The following is a 14,614-nucleotide window of genomic DNA, read 5'->3' as shown; positions in this document are numbered from 1 at the left end:
GCTACAGGCTGCAAAGGGAAAATAAAACAGAGGGAGGGGGCAGGAACAATTTGATGAAAACCTGTAAGAATAGATAGAGTCTTTTTTTTATGTAGTATTTTCTTTTTTTTTTTTTCCTGAGCTCTGATTTTCCATCCAGGTCCTTCTGCCCTCCTCTCCTCCCTCCTTTGTTATTTTTAATTTTAGGGCTCTTCATGACCCCTTCTGTCAGTCACGACTGTTCTCTCATTAAGATCCTCCACTTCTCTTCTTGTGTGTCCCTTACCTCTCTTCCCAATTTTTCTCCCAGAAAATTTGTACAAACAAAATTTCTTCCTGTCATTCATTTTTAATTCTGCCAGCACTGTGTCCATCTATCTCCCCCTCCTTGAGGTAATATTTAAACTTTCCAAAAAAATAAAGGAAATACACTGGAATTCTCATTACCTTTAGAAACAACAATGACTTTAAGTGAACTCTCTGCTGGTATCAGGCATAGCTACACTTCAGTGAGGAGATCTGCATTTGCACCAAACAAATAGCTGGGATTTCATAGGCTTGTCTGAAGATTATCCTGAATAATCACAAATTTCTTGAGCCTACAAATTTAGGTTAGAAGTCCTGTGAGACATTTACACTTGCAATACAAATAGAAACAAGATAAAAAACCATATTTTTATGCTATGTTGATAGTATTGTTTCCAACTATAGCTGAAATGAAAGATATGATTGCATAATAGCTTTTCAAGCCTCTTCAAAAGATTTAGGTAAAGTTCAAATCTTAAGCTTTTGAAACTTTAATCTTGAGATAAAGAACAATCTTTTTGTTATTTCACATTTCTCTCCTGTTAGGAAAACATGAATGATACTAAAACGACAAAGAACTGAACCCTTCATCAGACTTATGCCTATGTATATCCAGCTACAAGAGCCAAATAATAATTTTGGGAAAAGATTAGAAAAATACCCATTTCAACCTCTCATCCTGGCATCTTTAATAAACAACATTATTGCTGCTGATTCTCCTTAGCTGTGTTTTGAGTTCTGTTTGGGGTAAAAGGGAGGAAAAAATACTTTTTCTCCTGCACATTTATTTCCCTCCTCCTGAAAAATCCCTCTGAAGCCAAGAAACCTCTGCTCCTTGTCTTTGCCCATGAGCATCGTGTTCAGAGCTGGAGAAGTGTTGGGACAACGCTCCCAGGCACAGGATGGGATTGTTGGCATGGCCTGTGCAGGGACAGGAGCTGGACTTTGACGATCCCAGTGGATTCCTTCCAGTTTAGGATATTCTGTGACCATCAGCACAACAGCGAGGCAGAACTGGTGTCTCAAACTGTGCAGCACAGCTCTGTAAATACAGCTTTAAACCTGTGTTTATGCCACTGCTCTGGTTGGCCAAACATCATCCGTGGATTCTCCAGAGACAAGAGTTTACTCCCATTGCCAGAGCAACGCCGGGCAAGGCGCGCAGCTGGAATTCAGGGCAGAACGCCACGGCCTTCTCCACCCTGTTCTTCTGAAAAGAGAGCCCATGGTGGAAAGTATGAAACATCCTGTTCCCTGCCTTTTACGGTCACCACAGACATTTGCTGCCCAAGCCAGTGAATATCCACGGCTTCTCTCTCTTCCATCACTCCATTTCTGCATGGGCTTGTTAGACACGCAAACATTTAGAGAGGCTTTAATTCCAAAAGTCCACAAGTGGCTTCAGTGGTCAAATTCTCCGGTCAGATTAATTATCCCTGTCACTGCTGGCAGTGCAGGAAGTGTCTAATAGAAAATTCCCAGATGGTGAAGTATTACCTTCTAGTAAATTTACACCACAGAGTATCACAGTCTGCTCCTCCTCCAAAGAACCAGGAGTACTTCACGGTTGCTCACACCACAAGTTGGTATCAGCTAAGATAAAACTCAAATTTTACCCAGTTTTACAGTACTTCCTTTCTGGATGCAGCTTCAAATTATATGGAGAAAAGATCTCCCCATAAGGCTATAAAATAGGTTTTGAAGTTTTTCTTTTGATGCTGAACAAGATTTGACCAGCTCCCAGCTTCAGGATATACCAGCCAAAATATTCATTAAATCAGATTCACCAATTCAGCCGTGTAAAACACCACCAAAACAAAACTTGGAATAACTTCTTAGATACCAGATATTTTTATTACAAGTAAATCTGGGCAAAAGATGTACAAACAAGTTCTGACAGCTGGTTCTGTAGTCCTGATCTCTACTGCCACTGTCCAAAGCTATTAATTTACACAATAAGTTAATTTAAAAATAAAAGATATAACGTACCATAATTTTATGAATCTTTATTCAACATAGACCCCTAGGAGTCAGTGTACCTTCATTTTAATTGTATTCTACCTGTAAATATTAAAAACTTAAAAATACTGGGATAAATTGAGGTAGACTTGCTTAAAGGTTCTACAAATAGCCCTCTATTATGCCACTTTTCCAGCTGTCTGCTTTGTTGACAGTCACTTTATTCCAGTTTCCCTGTAGTGAACATGAAACAGTCACCTAAAGAAAACCTTTCGTAATTAGAACAAGGCAGGTACTAAACCTATCCCATGGCTTATCTCTGTATTTGTAGCTGGAGTTCATTAACTTGTCAGCACCGATTCCTTTTGAATAGGAAAGTGAAATGAAAAAATGATGTGCAAATCAATATCAACTGTTAAGCCATGTTCTCATTTAGCACAGTGTCAGATATGAAATATTGAGAATCAAAATGAAAATTTCTGGTGGAAAAACTTGCTCTGTATGCCATTTTTATAAGGCAATTATTACAGTGAATTAAGGTAGTTGTCACCTGTGGTAAAAGTTACAACATGTTGAAAGTTAAAAGAAAATCTTCTAAACTTTTTGTCCATTTGTTTTCAGATTTTTTTAAACAACATTAAGCTTGATAAATGGAAGAAGCATTTAAGAATGTATAATTCATGCTTATTAGCTGAGACAAAATCCGTGTAGCACATTCACATATATCTAGAGAGAGACAGACATCTGCTTCAATGACTCCCACAGAACTCAGCATTCCATCACAAGTCCACTGATATTTTTGAGAAATGCACTTCACATGTGTAAATCTGTTTTCAGAAGATTACAAATTAGTCTCCTTGGACTAGATAATAATGATGCTAATGGGGTGTCAAAGATCAGAGGATATTTGTTGGAGATGAGCACAAGGTAAAGGCAAAGAAATCCTGGTATGAGTTGAATTTCTTATTACCTTCCTAGGGAGAAACCAAATCAGGCAGCTCCACCTGGAGGACCACAGGGCACATCCAGACCTCCAGGTGTCCCTGGAGCTGAGCTCAGATGATCCCCACTGAGCAGATGGAATAAAGTTAAACCATGCAGTGGAACAACCTCAACCTCTAAACTGCTGAAACTCCAGCAGCAAAGGTAAAAGGTCCTTGTCACCCTGTACCCTGACACCTCACCTTCAATGTGCTTATTGAGTAACTCCATAAGGGGGATTGGATGCAAAGAGGTATCAAAGTGAAGATCCTCAGCAGTAACACTTTTTGCTCTTGTCCAGCTTCGTTTTTTTCTGGAAGCTCCTTGCTGTATTTCCTGCATGTATTTCCTAAAGCCACAATCTTTCTCAGTGCTTCTACAAAACTCAGTAAACTGAAGGAGAAATGCCAATGCAGGAGGTTTTTGGTCTCCCTTCACTCTCCTAAGCACACACCCTCACACGGGAAAACAAAGTCTTATCTTCCCACTGTCTAAACTCGAGGTTAATTCAAGTTATTTTCTCATTTTATAGTTTTAAAGAATGAGTTTTAATCAAGCCACTTATCTAATTCACAATTGTTCAGAAACATATTTTCCATTATTAAAATGATCCTAAGTGCAGCCTAATGCATTGAGTGCCAACAAAAAGAAAAGACACAATAATTACCAGCACTGACAAGGAATTCAGAAAGCCATTAAACAAAAACAATCATTTCTACCCCCTGGTCCTCTAACTATAACTCTCCCATATTTTTATACCATTGGAAGCTACAGTAATTACGTCCCTCAAGTAAATCATGTACTTTTCTGTTTAGTAGAGAAAAATTAAAGGAACCCCTTCCTTCTTGTACTTCTAACATATTCCCCATGTTTTTCCCCTAATTTAATTAAATATGACAAGTTAAAGAAAGAGAGATTTCCATTTGGGATACAGATGATTGAACTTTTCTGGCAGATGATAAATTTAATAAATATCATAGGACTGAACAGAATCTTCTTTATGTTATTTACAAATTTGAGATATAATTTTTAAGTAATTACAGTCAGTACACAAAATCTGGGATTAAAAGCCACTGAATAAATGTGAAACTTCTATGATCCTCTGAAGAGCTTCTTGATCAAAAAAACCATTAATTTTGCAGGGATTCAGCTGAAGGCAGAAGCAACATTAAAAATAACTGAAGAGATTTTTTTTTCCTGTTTCACAGACACAAAATATAACTGGCAGACTGTGACTACCCACTAACATTATGCACAATTAATATTACATATATCAACTTGATGCTAATAGTATCCAATAGACAGGACCATACCATATGATAGTCCCACTAATGTATTCAGCTTTCCTGGCAATTAAACAACATGGAAGCACTAACAATTAACATCAAGGTCACCCCCAGATAAATTTTGATTTGGACACTCCTCACAGCAGATTTATGAGTGGATTCAAAGCTCATTAAAGTCGGTGGAACGACTCCTGTTGACTTAATGGGGATTGCATTTGGTGCACTGCTTGCTGTGTTTTCCTATGACAGATTAATTACACGCTTTTGTGAATAATCAGGCCTAAAATCAACTCTGTAACTTAAAGCTCTAAGCCTCACTCACACGCTCGTTTAGCTCTGTCAGTGATGAGTTTGAGTGTTATAGATGTGAGCCAAACTCAGAGCTAGATCTTCCCCAGCTTTGACTTTTAAACTTTAAACTGAAGTTTTAACATCCCCTCGCCTTACCTCTGCCTGAATTCCCAATTTGAGGGTCAATTCTGGCTTTAATGACCAAACCAGCTTCAAAGAGATGGTTGTAGGGAGCGGAGGGAAAGAGAGAAAACCGCGTAAGGACAACATAATACAGCAGCACAGAAAAGATGAAATTGCGTTTAAATAAAGTCAGAAAGTTCCTTAAGCTTCCCTGCACAGCCACGTGAGGAAGAAGGACGCAGTGTGAACCATCCACAGAAGAGCTGTACATTCACAACCCCGGGTGCCCTCTCAGTGAGAAACTGCATAAACCAAGAGTAAAACTATTTTTTCTCAGATGGATCAACTGGTTAATGCAAAGGCTATTCAGTTTGATTTAGTGGTGAAATAAGTGAGGAGATGGATGATCAATAACTCCAGGATGACTGCAAGCATTATCAGAGTTGTTTATTATGAAGACACCAAATTACTCTAAGCTTTAACTCTGTCATTCTTCAAGTTGCCAAGTTATTCTAGGTACTTAAAAAAAACCTAGCTGCAAAATAAGATGCAAAGAAATAATCATAAAAGCATCAAAATTGTAATGATCAACAAATAAGGAATTTTAGGTCCAAAAGGAGTCATCTGTCCTTGCAATGGCAGAATCAATTGTTGGGGAAGGACAAATGTAGATTTGTATCCTGTGATGCTGCATTAAAAGCTTAAGATGTGTGCTGAGATAGGTGTTACTGTAATAACCATAATAAATGTTCCTTCAGGATTGTGAAAATCAGCATGGAAACACTGGGGCAATCATTAGAGAGTATTATTGATGTGTCCAGTGGAGACAAATTACTAAACCCTTACTCAGACTCATCTTTTCATGTGAATAATTTCTCCTATCATGGCTCTCTCAAATCCACGCTGCTTCTGGAAGCTGAGGAAGAAGCTGATAGTGGGAAAACACCAGCAATATTTTGTGTCTCTGACACAAAAAAAAAAGAACCTTGAGTTTAGTTTTGGGCACAACTAAGTTTGATTTCCTCTTGGAATTGTCTCTGTTCCTTAATAAATCTGAGAGCTCTCAGGTGGATCTGGGGTAGTTGTCGTGCACCGACTGCATCATTCCTGGTGCCAGATGAGAGAACAACCATGGAATACAAGGACAGTTTTTCTTCTGCACCCTACATCTCACACGTTCTTCTGGTTTCGGTAACATCTCTTTTTCATGATGGATTTGAGGACATTTAGGCTGTCATGGTAATTCTGATATCGTCTCAAAATCGCCAGGTCCTTTTCCCTAATCCCTCTTTTAAGAAGACTCTATTCCTATCCTGATGTGAAAAAGTGATATGAAATAAGTGTCAAAAATAAAGATATCTATGCAAACGCCTCGTTTTAGAGATGTTTGTATTAAGACAAGCACACACACATCCTGTCCCCATGTACTTAATTGTTGCACTTTGAGGATCTTACAGGATGAAAGCCACTTTATAAATGAAAGATATTACATATCCTAAGAGACATCTACTTATCCTTTATGATCTTGCTTAATGTTCTACTGAATCATGCTTAGCCTCTTGCTTTCTTACTTATATCCTCATTTACTACATGAATTTTAAATTCAAACCTTTCACAAAGGGTTTCTTTAAATGTTCTCCATACCTCTGGCACGAGTTTCCACACAACTCCATCAACCTCTGAAGATTAAGGCATAGGATTGGCACAGTTTTGTCTGTTCCAGAATACTTCCAAACTGGACTCAGAACAATAAATACTTAAAAAAAATGTATGCCACTGCATGATGGTTTATCACTCATCCACAACATTTAGTGGATTTCTCCTTTTTATGCATAAAGGACAGTTAATGTAGTAGATCATAAAAAGAAGCTAATTAAATTCAAGATATCTTCTGACAACTTATCCATCATTCAAACTCTCATAAAATGTTTTAGTCACAAGAAATAAGTAGGTATTTTCTTGGCACTATGTGCCAGAATGAATTTTAACTCAAATACAAGACTTTAGCAATCCTTGAGTAATTTCTCTCTTTGAGATTTGTGGAAGCTTTGCCATTAGGTCATATGGATGGCAGATAAGACCTCAGTGTGTTTGGAAAGAAAATAGAACAAAATTAGTGCATTCCAGAAGTACATCTGGTTCTGAGCTTCCACAAAAACTGAAGTTTCCAGCACATCAAACCATGATGAAATGGTACCTGTTGAAGCAGGGAGAACCAACTGAGCAGCCCAAATGCAGCTCAGGGCTGAAAGGAATTCTGCTTTTAGCCAGTTTTAATAAAATGCATTCATTACAAAGAATTTTGCCTGTTGTTTCAGATCAGTCTGTAAATAATTTGAAATCATTAACAAGGTCTGCATCTGTCTCAAAAATAATCTAATTTCACCTTTGAATCACTCCTAAATATATTCAATACTTGTCTTAGCTCTGCTTGCTCCTGAAGAGCACAAAGTCCCTTTTCCTGGGTAAATACATCCCCAGCTCACATAAAATCTGAATGTAGATTACTCACAGAGAAAGGCACTGAACACTCACGGAAGTTAACACCTTCTTGTTTCACAGTCAATTATTCATGTTTCCAGTCTATAAGACCATTTTTCTCTCCTTAAATAACCAAGTACTTCTCATTTACATGCTGAAGTTGCACACTGAGGGAAATAGGAGGAAAGCGAGCCCACACATTTGATCTAAGCACTTACACACACAGTGAATAAACTTAAGAGTCACACTTTGTCCAGAAAAGGAACATTAAATTAATGAAAACCACCAGTGGCTCCTGTTCTTTATAGCATTTACTCTGGTATTCAACACAATATGTAATTGTTGCTATGGCAACTGCCACATCTCTTGGCACCATAATAATTCTCAGATAAATGGATCTTTGTCAGAGCACACTCCAAAGCCAGTGTACATGAAACCTGCATTTCCTTGGTGCTGGGGAAGGGTAAATTCAGTGCAGAGCTGAGGAAGCACAAGGCTGGCAATGGAGGTGAGGGGAGGCTGCAGAGCTGAGCTAAAGGGGAGTGTGGGTGTCCATCAAATAAGAAGTGCTCTGTGTGGGACTGCAGGGACACCCAAAAACTGCCCAGCAAAGGGGCACAGGAGCCACAGCCACACAGCACTGTCAGGCACAGCTTCTGCTCCCAGAGCTTGAGCTAAAGCCACTGGAATCTGATTATTTCAGCAGGTTCTGGGTCAGGCTGAGGGGTAAAAAGGGAAAATAGGTGACTGGAATTTCTATGGAAAAGAGTGGTTAAGGAGATTTCTGATATAAAAGGAGCTCTTTGTTGTTTCCACAACAGCAAGTGGTCTGCACAGAGGATTTTTATAAAAATATAGTTTTAAAGGCAGCTAAATGACACTGCAGAACGACCCACTGATGAGAACAAGCTCTTGCTTTCATTGACATTAATCGAGATGTATTCTGTGAAATCCTAAATGTAGCAAGGTAGACTTTAAAATTTAAAAAATAGCATCTATTCAATGGTGATTAGAGCAGGGAAAAGTAATTTATGAAAATGCCACCAATACACAGGTATCAAATCCTAAAATCACTATTACCTCAGCTTTTTATGCATGAATTCCAGGTCAATATGTGTTTGCAGTGCGATAACAAAAGTAACAGAAGTGATAACAACTTAATAACTTAATGGCTGGGAGAATGTTAATATGTTAAACTTTCTGCCAAACTGAACACAAAAGTGAGAAAATTATTTTTTTGTTGTTGTTGTTTGATCTTCAAGAAAATCCTTCTTTATATGCCTGAAGGACACTTTCATATCTGAAGGCAAAAGATCTGCCCAGCTTTTCTGGAAATGGTATTCTATACGCAGTTTTGATCAGTTTAATAACTCAAACGTATCATAGATATTGATGCACCCCCTGTGACTTATTCTATTTTGTGCCTTAAAATTAAATGCAAAACATGGTATTTTATTTATGCAGTGCATCCCTTTCTGCAGCAACTGCTATATGCAAAATCTAATAACATGGAACTCTTGGAGCCTGTTTGTCAATATCTCATATGAGAGTCCATCTCCATACCTCTGCACAGTCATTTTCAGCCTGTTTGGAATTCTATTCTAAACAGAAAAATGCTAATATACGTTAATGGGAGCGATTGCCTGCTATATCAGAGAGGCTGATTCTTGATCTTATTTTCCAAATAACTTATTGAATTGCCAGATGACTAAACTCAACTATTCACACTTCCTTGCCCGAATATTTTCTGCTGTGAGAGAATCCTGATTCATAATAAGATTATTGATCCGTTATCATCTGTTCTAAGGCAGAAAGCCATACATGTAGGATTTAAGGCTCTAGGCACTTTTTATCTCATATCCATAATATTTGCAATCTCTATCCTGTGGGGATAAGCAGAGAGCAAGGCACAAACAAGAAATGCTAAGGTTTCAATCCAAGGAGCTTAGTTTCATTATTTCTGTTTGATACTTTAGGAAACATGCACAGCCAGAAAGCAACTTGCACAAAAGGTATCCATGTAGGCTGTGACTTGGTAGGAACGAGAATTTGGGTCTGCAAGGAAGTTTTCGCCAGGACACTGAGGCTGCTGTCACTGCTGTAACAAACACAGCCGAGTGCTGGTGTTGGGAAAAGCAGTGGTTTGACAAAGGGAAAAAAAGCAGCAGCTTTCTGCCCAGCCCCTGGCTGGTACAAAGTGCACTGGACAAAGTAGCAGGACTGGGGCAACTTCATTTCCTCCAGCCTGACCTTCTGCTGGAGATTATTTTAAAGTTTGTCTACAATGTGCTGTCTCAGGGTGTGCTCCTCACTCTTATCTCTTCTTTTCTTTCTCCTGTTCCTTTTCTATCTAGTGCCTGAAATGTGTCCTGAGGGTTTGACAGTTTCTATTTAATCATTTCATCCTTCTGCATGGAAGACTGCTGAGCACCATACAGTGAAGTCACTACCAGCCTGGAATTCCCGAATATCTGCCTGCCCTCCTATCTGCTTTGGTGCCAGACTCTTGATATCTCACTCCCCTCCACCCCTCACCCTGTGTCTGTAATGGTGTAACAAATAAAAGTCCTAAATAACTTCCTTTGCTGTGGGGAAGGAAAAAAAATTAAAAAGGCTGCCAACACAACAGAAAGAGGCAGAGACAGATTGTTTCCCAAGGGTTCCTTTTAGCTCCCAGTATACTGAGGGTATGTTCATTAAAACCAGCATTAGATTTCAGAGGGGGAGCAGGACCAGCAGACACCATCTTATTTAGCCTCAGAGGACACAGTTCAAGTCCCAGCTTGTCACCTTTTGCAACTCACCATTTATTATGAGGCTCTACAAAGGCCTGGCTACACTTTCTGCCTTCCACAAAACCTGACTCTTTCAATACATACATAAGTCCACTAATGTCTGGACAAATGCTCAGATGAGATAAAATTTCCAATTTTCAGTTGTCCCACTTTCTCCATAGAACAAAGCAGGGATCAAACACTGGACAAGACACAAGTCAAAAAATAAAGAGAATGCTGCCAGCCGTTGGCTTGGCCAGTTTCTCCCCAGCGAGGGTGTGTGAGTGATTTATTTTTCCATTCGGGATTTGAGGTTTAGCAACACTTTGAATTATTCAGAATGAATCCAAAGTTCATTTGGGGAATCCTGGGTGAATCAGAACATTTCCAGGTCTCTTTTTTTTCATATCCCCAAGAACTCCAGTCCTGACTGTGCGAGAGGGGATCAAGCAAATGCTGGGCAGAGCAGAGCACGAGCAGAGCTGTGCACATCCCAACACTGCTCCATGGGGAATGTTCCACTGCTCACCAGCACCGCTCCATGGGGAAAGCACCTGAAATCCCATTCTTTCACTGAGCTCTGATTGCACCAAACTCCAAGGGTGTACAGGCACATGTCTATTAAAGAGTGATGTTGCACCTTCCATAGGCTCTTCTGTGCACTCACGTTCAAATGCCTCTCAGAAATGACAGAAGATTTTTGGGAATAGTTCCCTCTGTCAAGACAGACAGAGAGCAGTGTCAAAATCATAGGAGGGAGGGGGTACCTCCAGCAGGCTGCAGAAAGCAATTCCAGCTGGAATCTGATGTGGAATCTGATGTGGAATCTGATGGACAGATTTCTGCATGTATGCCTATCTGTAGGTAGAGAGATTCACGGGGTTTAGCGCATGTGAAACATGCAGACATCAGGAAAAGCAGGAGTGCAGTATCTGCTCCTGCAGCAGATTGTGTGATCAGAGAGCGATGGCCAAGCTCGCTGGTGATTGAGGAACCACCTCTCTGCCCACACTGTAGCCATTCAGGCCACCCCTGGATGAAAAGCTGCAGGCTCTGCAGATCTGTTGTGCTTCTGGCTGAAGAGGAGGAAAACAGGGCCCTCAGATGCAAATAACAGTTAAATAGTAAGTGATATTCCAACAGCCACTGATTATACTCTGGCCATGAAGTTAATTTAGTTAATCACATAGGACAGATCAGTGAAGCCAGCTTGAATCATCCCCCATCTTTAGCAGGAAAGAACTGCACCCCTTCACCAGCAGAATACCAAAAGCTTTTCTGCACAGTCCAGATTGCACCTCTAAATAATTTCCATATTCATCCAAAGTACGGTTGGTAGCAATCAGAAAGTTTTAGGAACTACACTCTGTTCCTAGGCTCAGACTGCCAGTCAGCACATCAGAGATCATTGTTGAGAGCCATTCCCAAACATGTTGGGAATCTGCAATTAGCAACATTAACAATGGGATTTCACAGATGTAGGTTACATGCTTTCAGAAGAGAAATGGCAGTTGCTGGCAGTGGGGAAATACTTAAGAACTACTTATCCCCTAATTAGACAAGGTACTGTTCTCTAAGTACTAAATGCTAAACACTGCTCCAGCATGTGCTCATTTTAACCCCACAGAATTATGCTGAATTACTAAGGTTCCATCTGAGCATTTCTTAGCCAAGGCTCCTTGCATAAACAGATGGAGTAGTTCTGCTGTTTCCATGCTGACACATTTAGACTACAAAAGTACAAGATTAAGTTCAAATTTATCATGAAATCTCTTTAGATAGGACGCTGTAGTCTTTATATCCTTCTCAAGTATGACGAACAGAAAGACAACACTGTCTGTGTGGTGTTTAAAATAGGCAAATAGATGAAAAGGTTGGGAAGAAATTTTGGTATAACAGCTACAGAGGGGTTGCTGAGAACAGAGTAGGACAGCCAGCCCCAAAGATCTTTATATTCCCTTGAAGAAGGGGATGATCCTCACTGGATGGATTTCCCAGGGCACATTAAGGCATCATGTAACTCAGCAGGGCATTGCAAACATCACAGATCCCCACACTAAATGGGTAATCATCTGCTTATGGGCTGAATATCAAAATCCAGAAAAAGGTGATGAATGAACGTTGAGATGATGTTGTGACATCGTCACCTGCAAGGAAAGGCTGGCAAGTGCCACAATATGCCTGATTTAGACTGGTTGTCTCTCTGTGAAGCAACACAAAGTAGTTGGAACAGAATCCAGGAGTGGGGCCAAATCAGCCCTGGCTTTCAAACGCAGTCTGGAGAGAGATTTCAACACTAGGCATCAATTAATATTGCTGGAACATTCTGAGGGGAGACTCCCCAGAACCCAAACAGTACATAAGGAGAAAAGGTCACTGGCAAAGCTTATCATAGTCTGGGCAAATACACATCTGGCAGTTCCTACTCATGAGACAAGATTTCCTCCAGATTGCAACTTCCATAGAATATCTGATAAGATTTCCCTTAGATTGTAGCTTCCGTGGAATATCTCCCCTCACAGATATTGAAGGGCTGCTTCTCTAAGAAAACCAGAGCAAAACTTCAGAATATGATTATCAGAGAAGCAGATCTTTACACATAAACCAGTCCCTTGAAGTTTGACTCCAGACCTCCTGTCAGAGACATCTCAAACTCCTCTGTGGTTTTAGTGACTTTTAACCAGAGGATGATGATCCCCATTTTGAAACTGCTCCTAAGATTCCAAAATAAAACCATTTGAACACTCTTGTGAACGCGCCAGAAGGAGCAAGATTTGCTAGTCTGAGGCACAGGAGAGCCAAGTGCCCAACTTGCTCCTGCAAGTGGAGCTTTCGTACTCTGAATTTGGCAGTCTCTAGTCCTAAAGTCTCAGCTCCTCCACGTAAGAGACTCCCTCAAGTATGACTGTGTTAAAATTTAATTTGGTGAAGAAACGGCATATTTTAATAAAATTAAATTCCATTTCAGTGTTCTGATCAGCTTTCTGCAGTTAGACATTCTGGTTCTTTCTCTGCTGCTGGCAATCCGTATTCTCATCGTGTGCTGCTTAAAGTGCAGAGCAAAACCTTTCCTCAGCCACAGAGTTTCAGAAGTTTGTTCAACCTTTCTCCTCAAGATAATTTGTTTTTTTAATGGAAGACTTAAGTTATACTAATATACTGTTAGGAATATAATGAGAATGTTGGCAATTGAACGTCTAAATACCAAATCAAGACAAGAGATCAGTCATTTTTATCGAGGTTTCTTTATATTTCTGTGAAATTATAGGTCTGTAAAGGTACCAGGCTTAATTGTCTAGTGAGCCTCTGTCTTGCCTGCCTCTCTCGTAAATGCCAGGACACCGAAGTGAAGGCTATCTCACATTTCCTTTTGTTACTTGGAGGGTTGTGAAGTAAACAATTCAATCAATTTGTGAAGTGCTTTATCCCCCAGAGAATGAGGTTTGTTCTACACTGAAGTTCAGGAGGGGAAAAGAAAGGACAAAGCATTCAGTGGACAGAGCAGAACAAAAATCATCAGGGCATAGAGACAGAGTGTGTGTGCTGCTGTTTCTGTGCAGATGTTTAAGCAGTTTACCACATAACAATGTCAGATAAGCAGACCAATATGAAAATTTAAGTCTCACAGCATACAATTCATTCCCATGTACTTAGACTTGGAGTGAAACATGAAGGTTCTGTAAATTCTAAGTTACACATTTAAACTGATTTTCCATTTTCAGTTGTGGCCAAGCTGTGATTACCTGGCATAACATACACTGGAAGAACCAGCCAATTTTAATACTTGGCCTCTTTCATTTGAACAAACTCTTTACTAATGTTTAGCATCCACACCTGAAGATGTAATACATCTTCCAAAACCTGGGAAATCTGCATCACAAATTAAACCAAGTGCTAAAATGTTACAGCAATATCTGCTCTGAAGACTGATTTTGATCTCTGCTAACAGATTAAAATTGCTCACAATCCTAGGTGACACATGTAAATATTTAGCAGCAGCATCTCCTTGGCACATTTTTTTTTAATCTTTGGTATTTATCTTACCTTTAATGCACCACGTTTTTCATTTGCTTCAAGAATAAAGATTTCTGCCATATCCTCGGCGTGCTCCGACCGCGCGTGGACGAACAAGGCTCTGCCAACTTCTGATACATTCTTGAGTGCAACCAAATTCCCATCAAGTTCCACTGTAAAGTCTGGGTTAGAAACTTCAAAGTTCAATTTGTTGTTTCCCTTGCAGTCATCAAATTTCACTGGGGGGAGGAAAAAAAAGGAAAAAAAAAGGAAAAAACACATTATAAGTATCCACTTTGGAACAAGTGGATATCTTTATGTTATTAGCTTGTCTACAGATCTGGGAAGAAATGTCCCTCACTCTAAGGAAAAAAACTTTCCAAGAAATTTTATATTTTCCTGACTCTACTTCATAAACAA

At 39.6% G+C, this 14,614-nt stretch overlaps 1 protein-coding gene across 2 annotated transcripts in view; it reads right to left on the bottom strand.

Annotated features, from left to right (window-relative positions):
* Positions 1-14,614, bottom strand: part of CDH13 (cadherin 13) — a gene marked incomplete at its 3' end in the record, with an annotated part of 447,244 nt that overhangs the window by 275,371 nt on the left and 157,259 nt on the right. For both annotated transcript variants that reach the window (XM_082289860.1, XM_082289859.1), the window contains exon 3: positions 14,225-14,433. In XM_082289860.1, coding sequence (XP_082145986.1) covers positions 14,225-14,433 — 209 coding nt within the window. The remainder of the gene's footprint in view (positions 1-14,224; positions 14,434-14,614) is intronic.

Source organism: Coloeus monedula, assembly GCF_965178545.1.
Source record: "Coloeus monedula genome assembly, chromosome: 13".
Classification (NCBI taxonomy): domain Eukaryota; kingdom Metazoa; phylum Chordata; class Aves; order Passeriformes; family Corvidae; genus Coloeus; species Coloeus monedula.
Note: the sequence above shows the minus strand (reverse complement) of the source record. Positions and strands in the feature narration are given on the sequence as shown.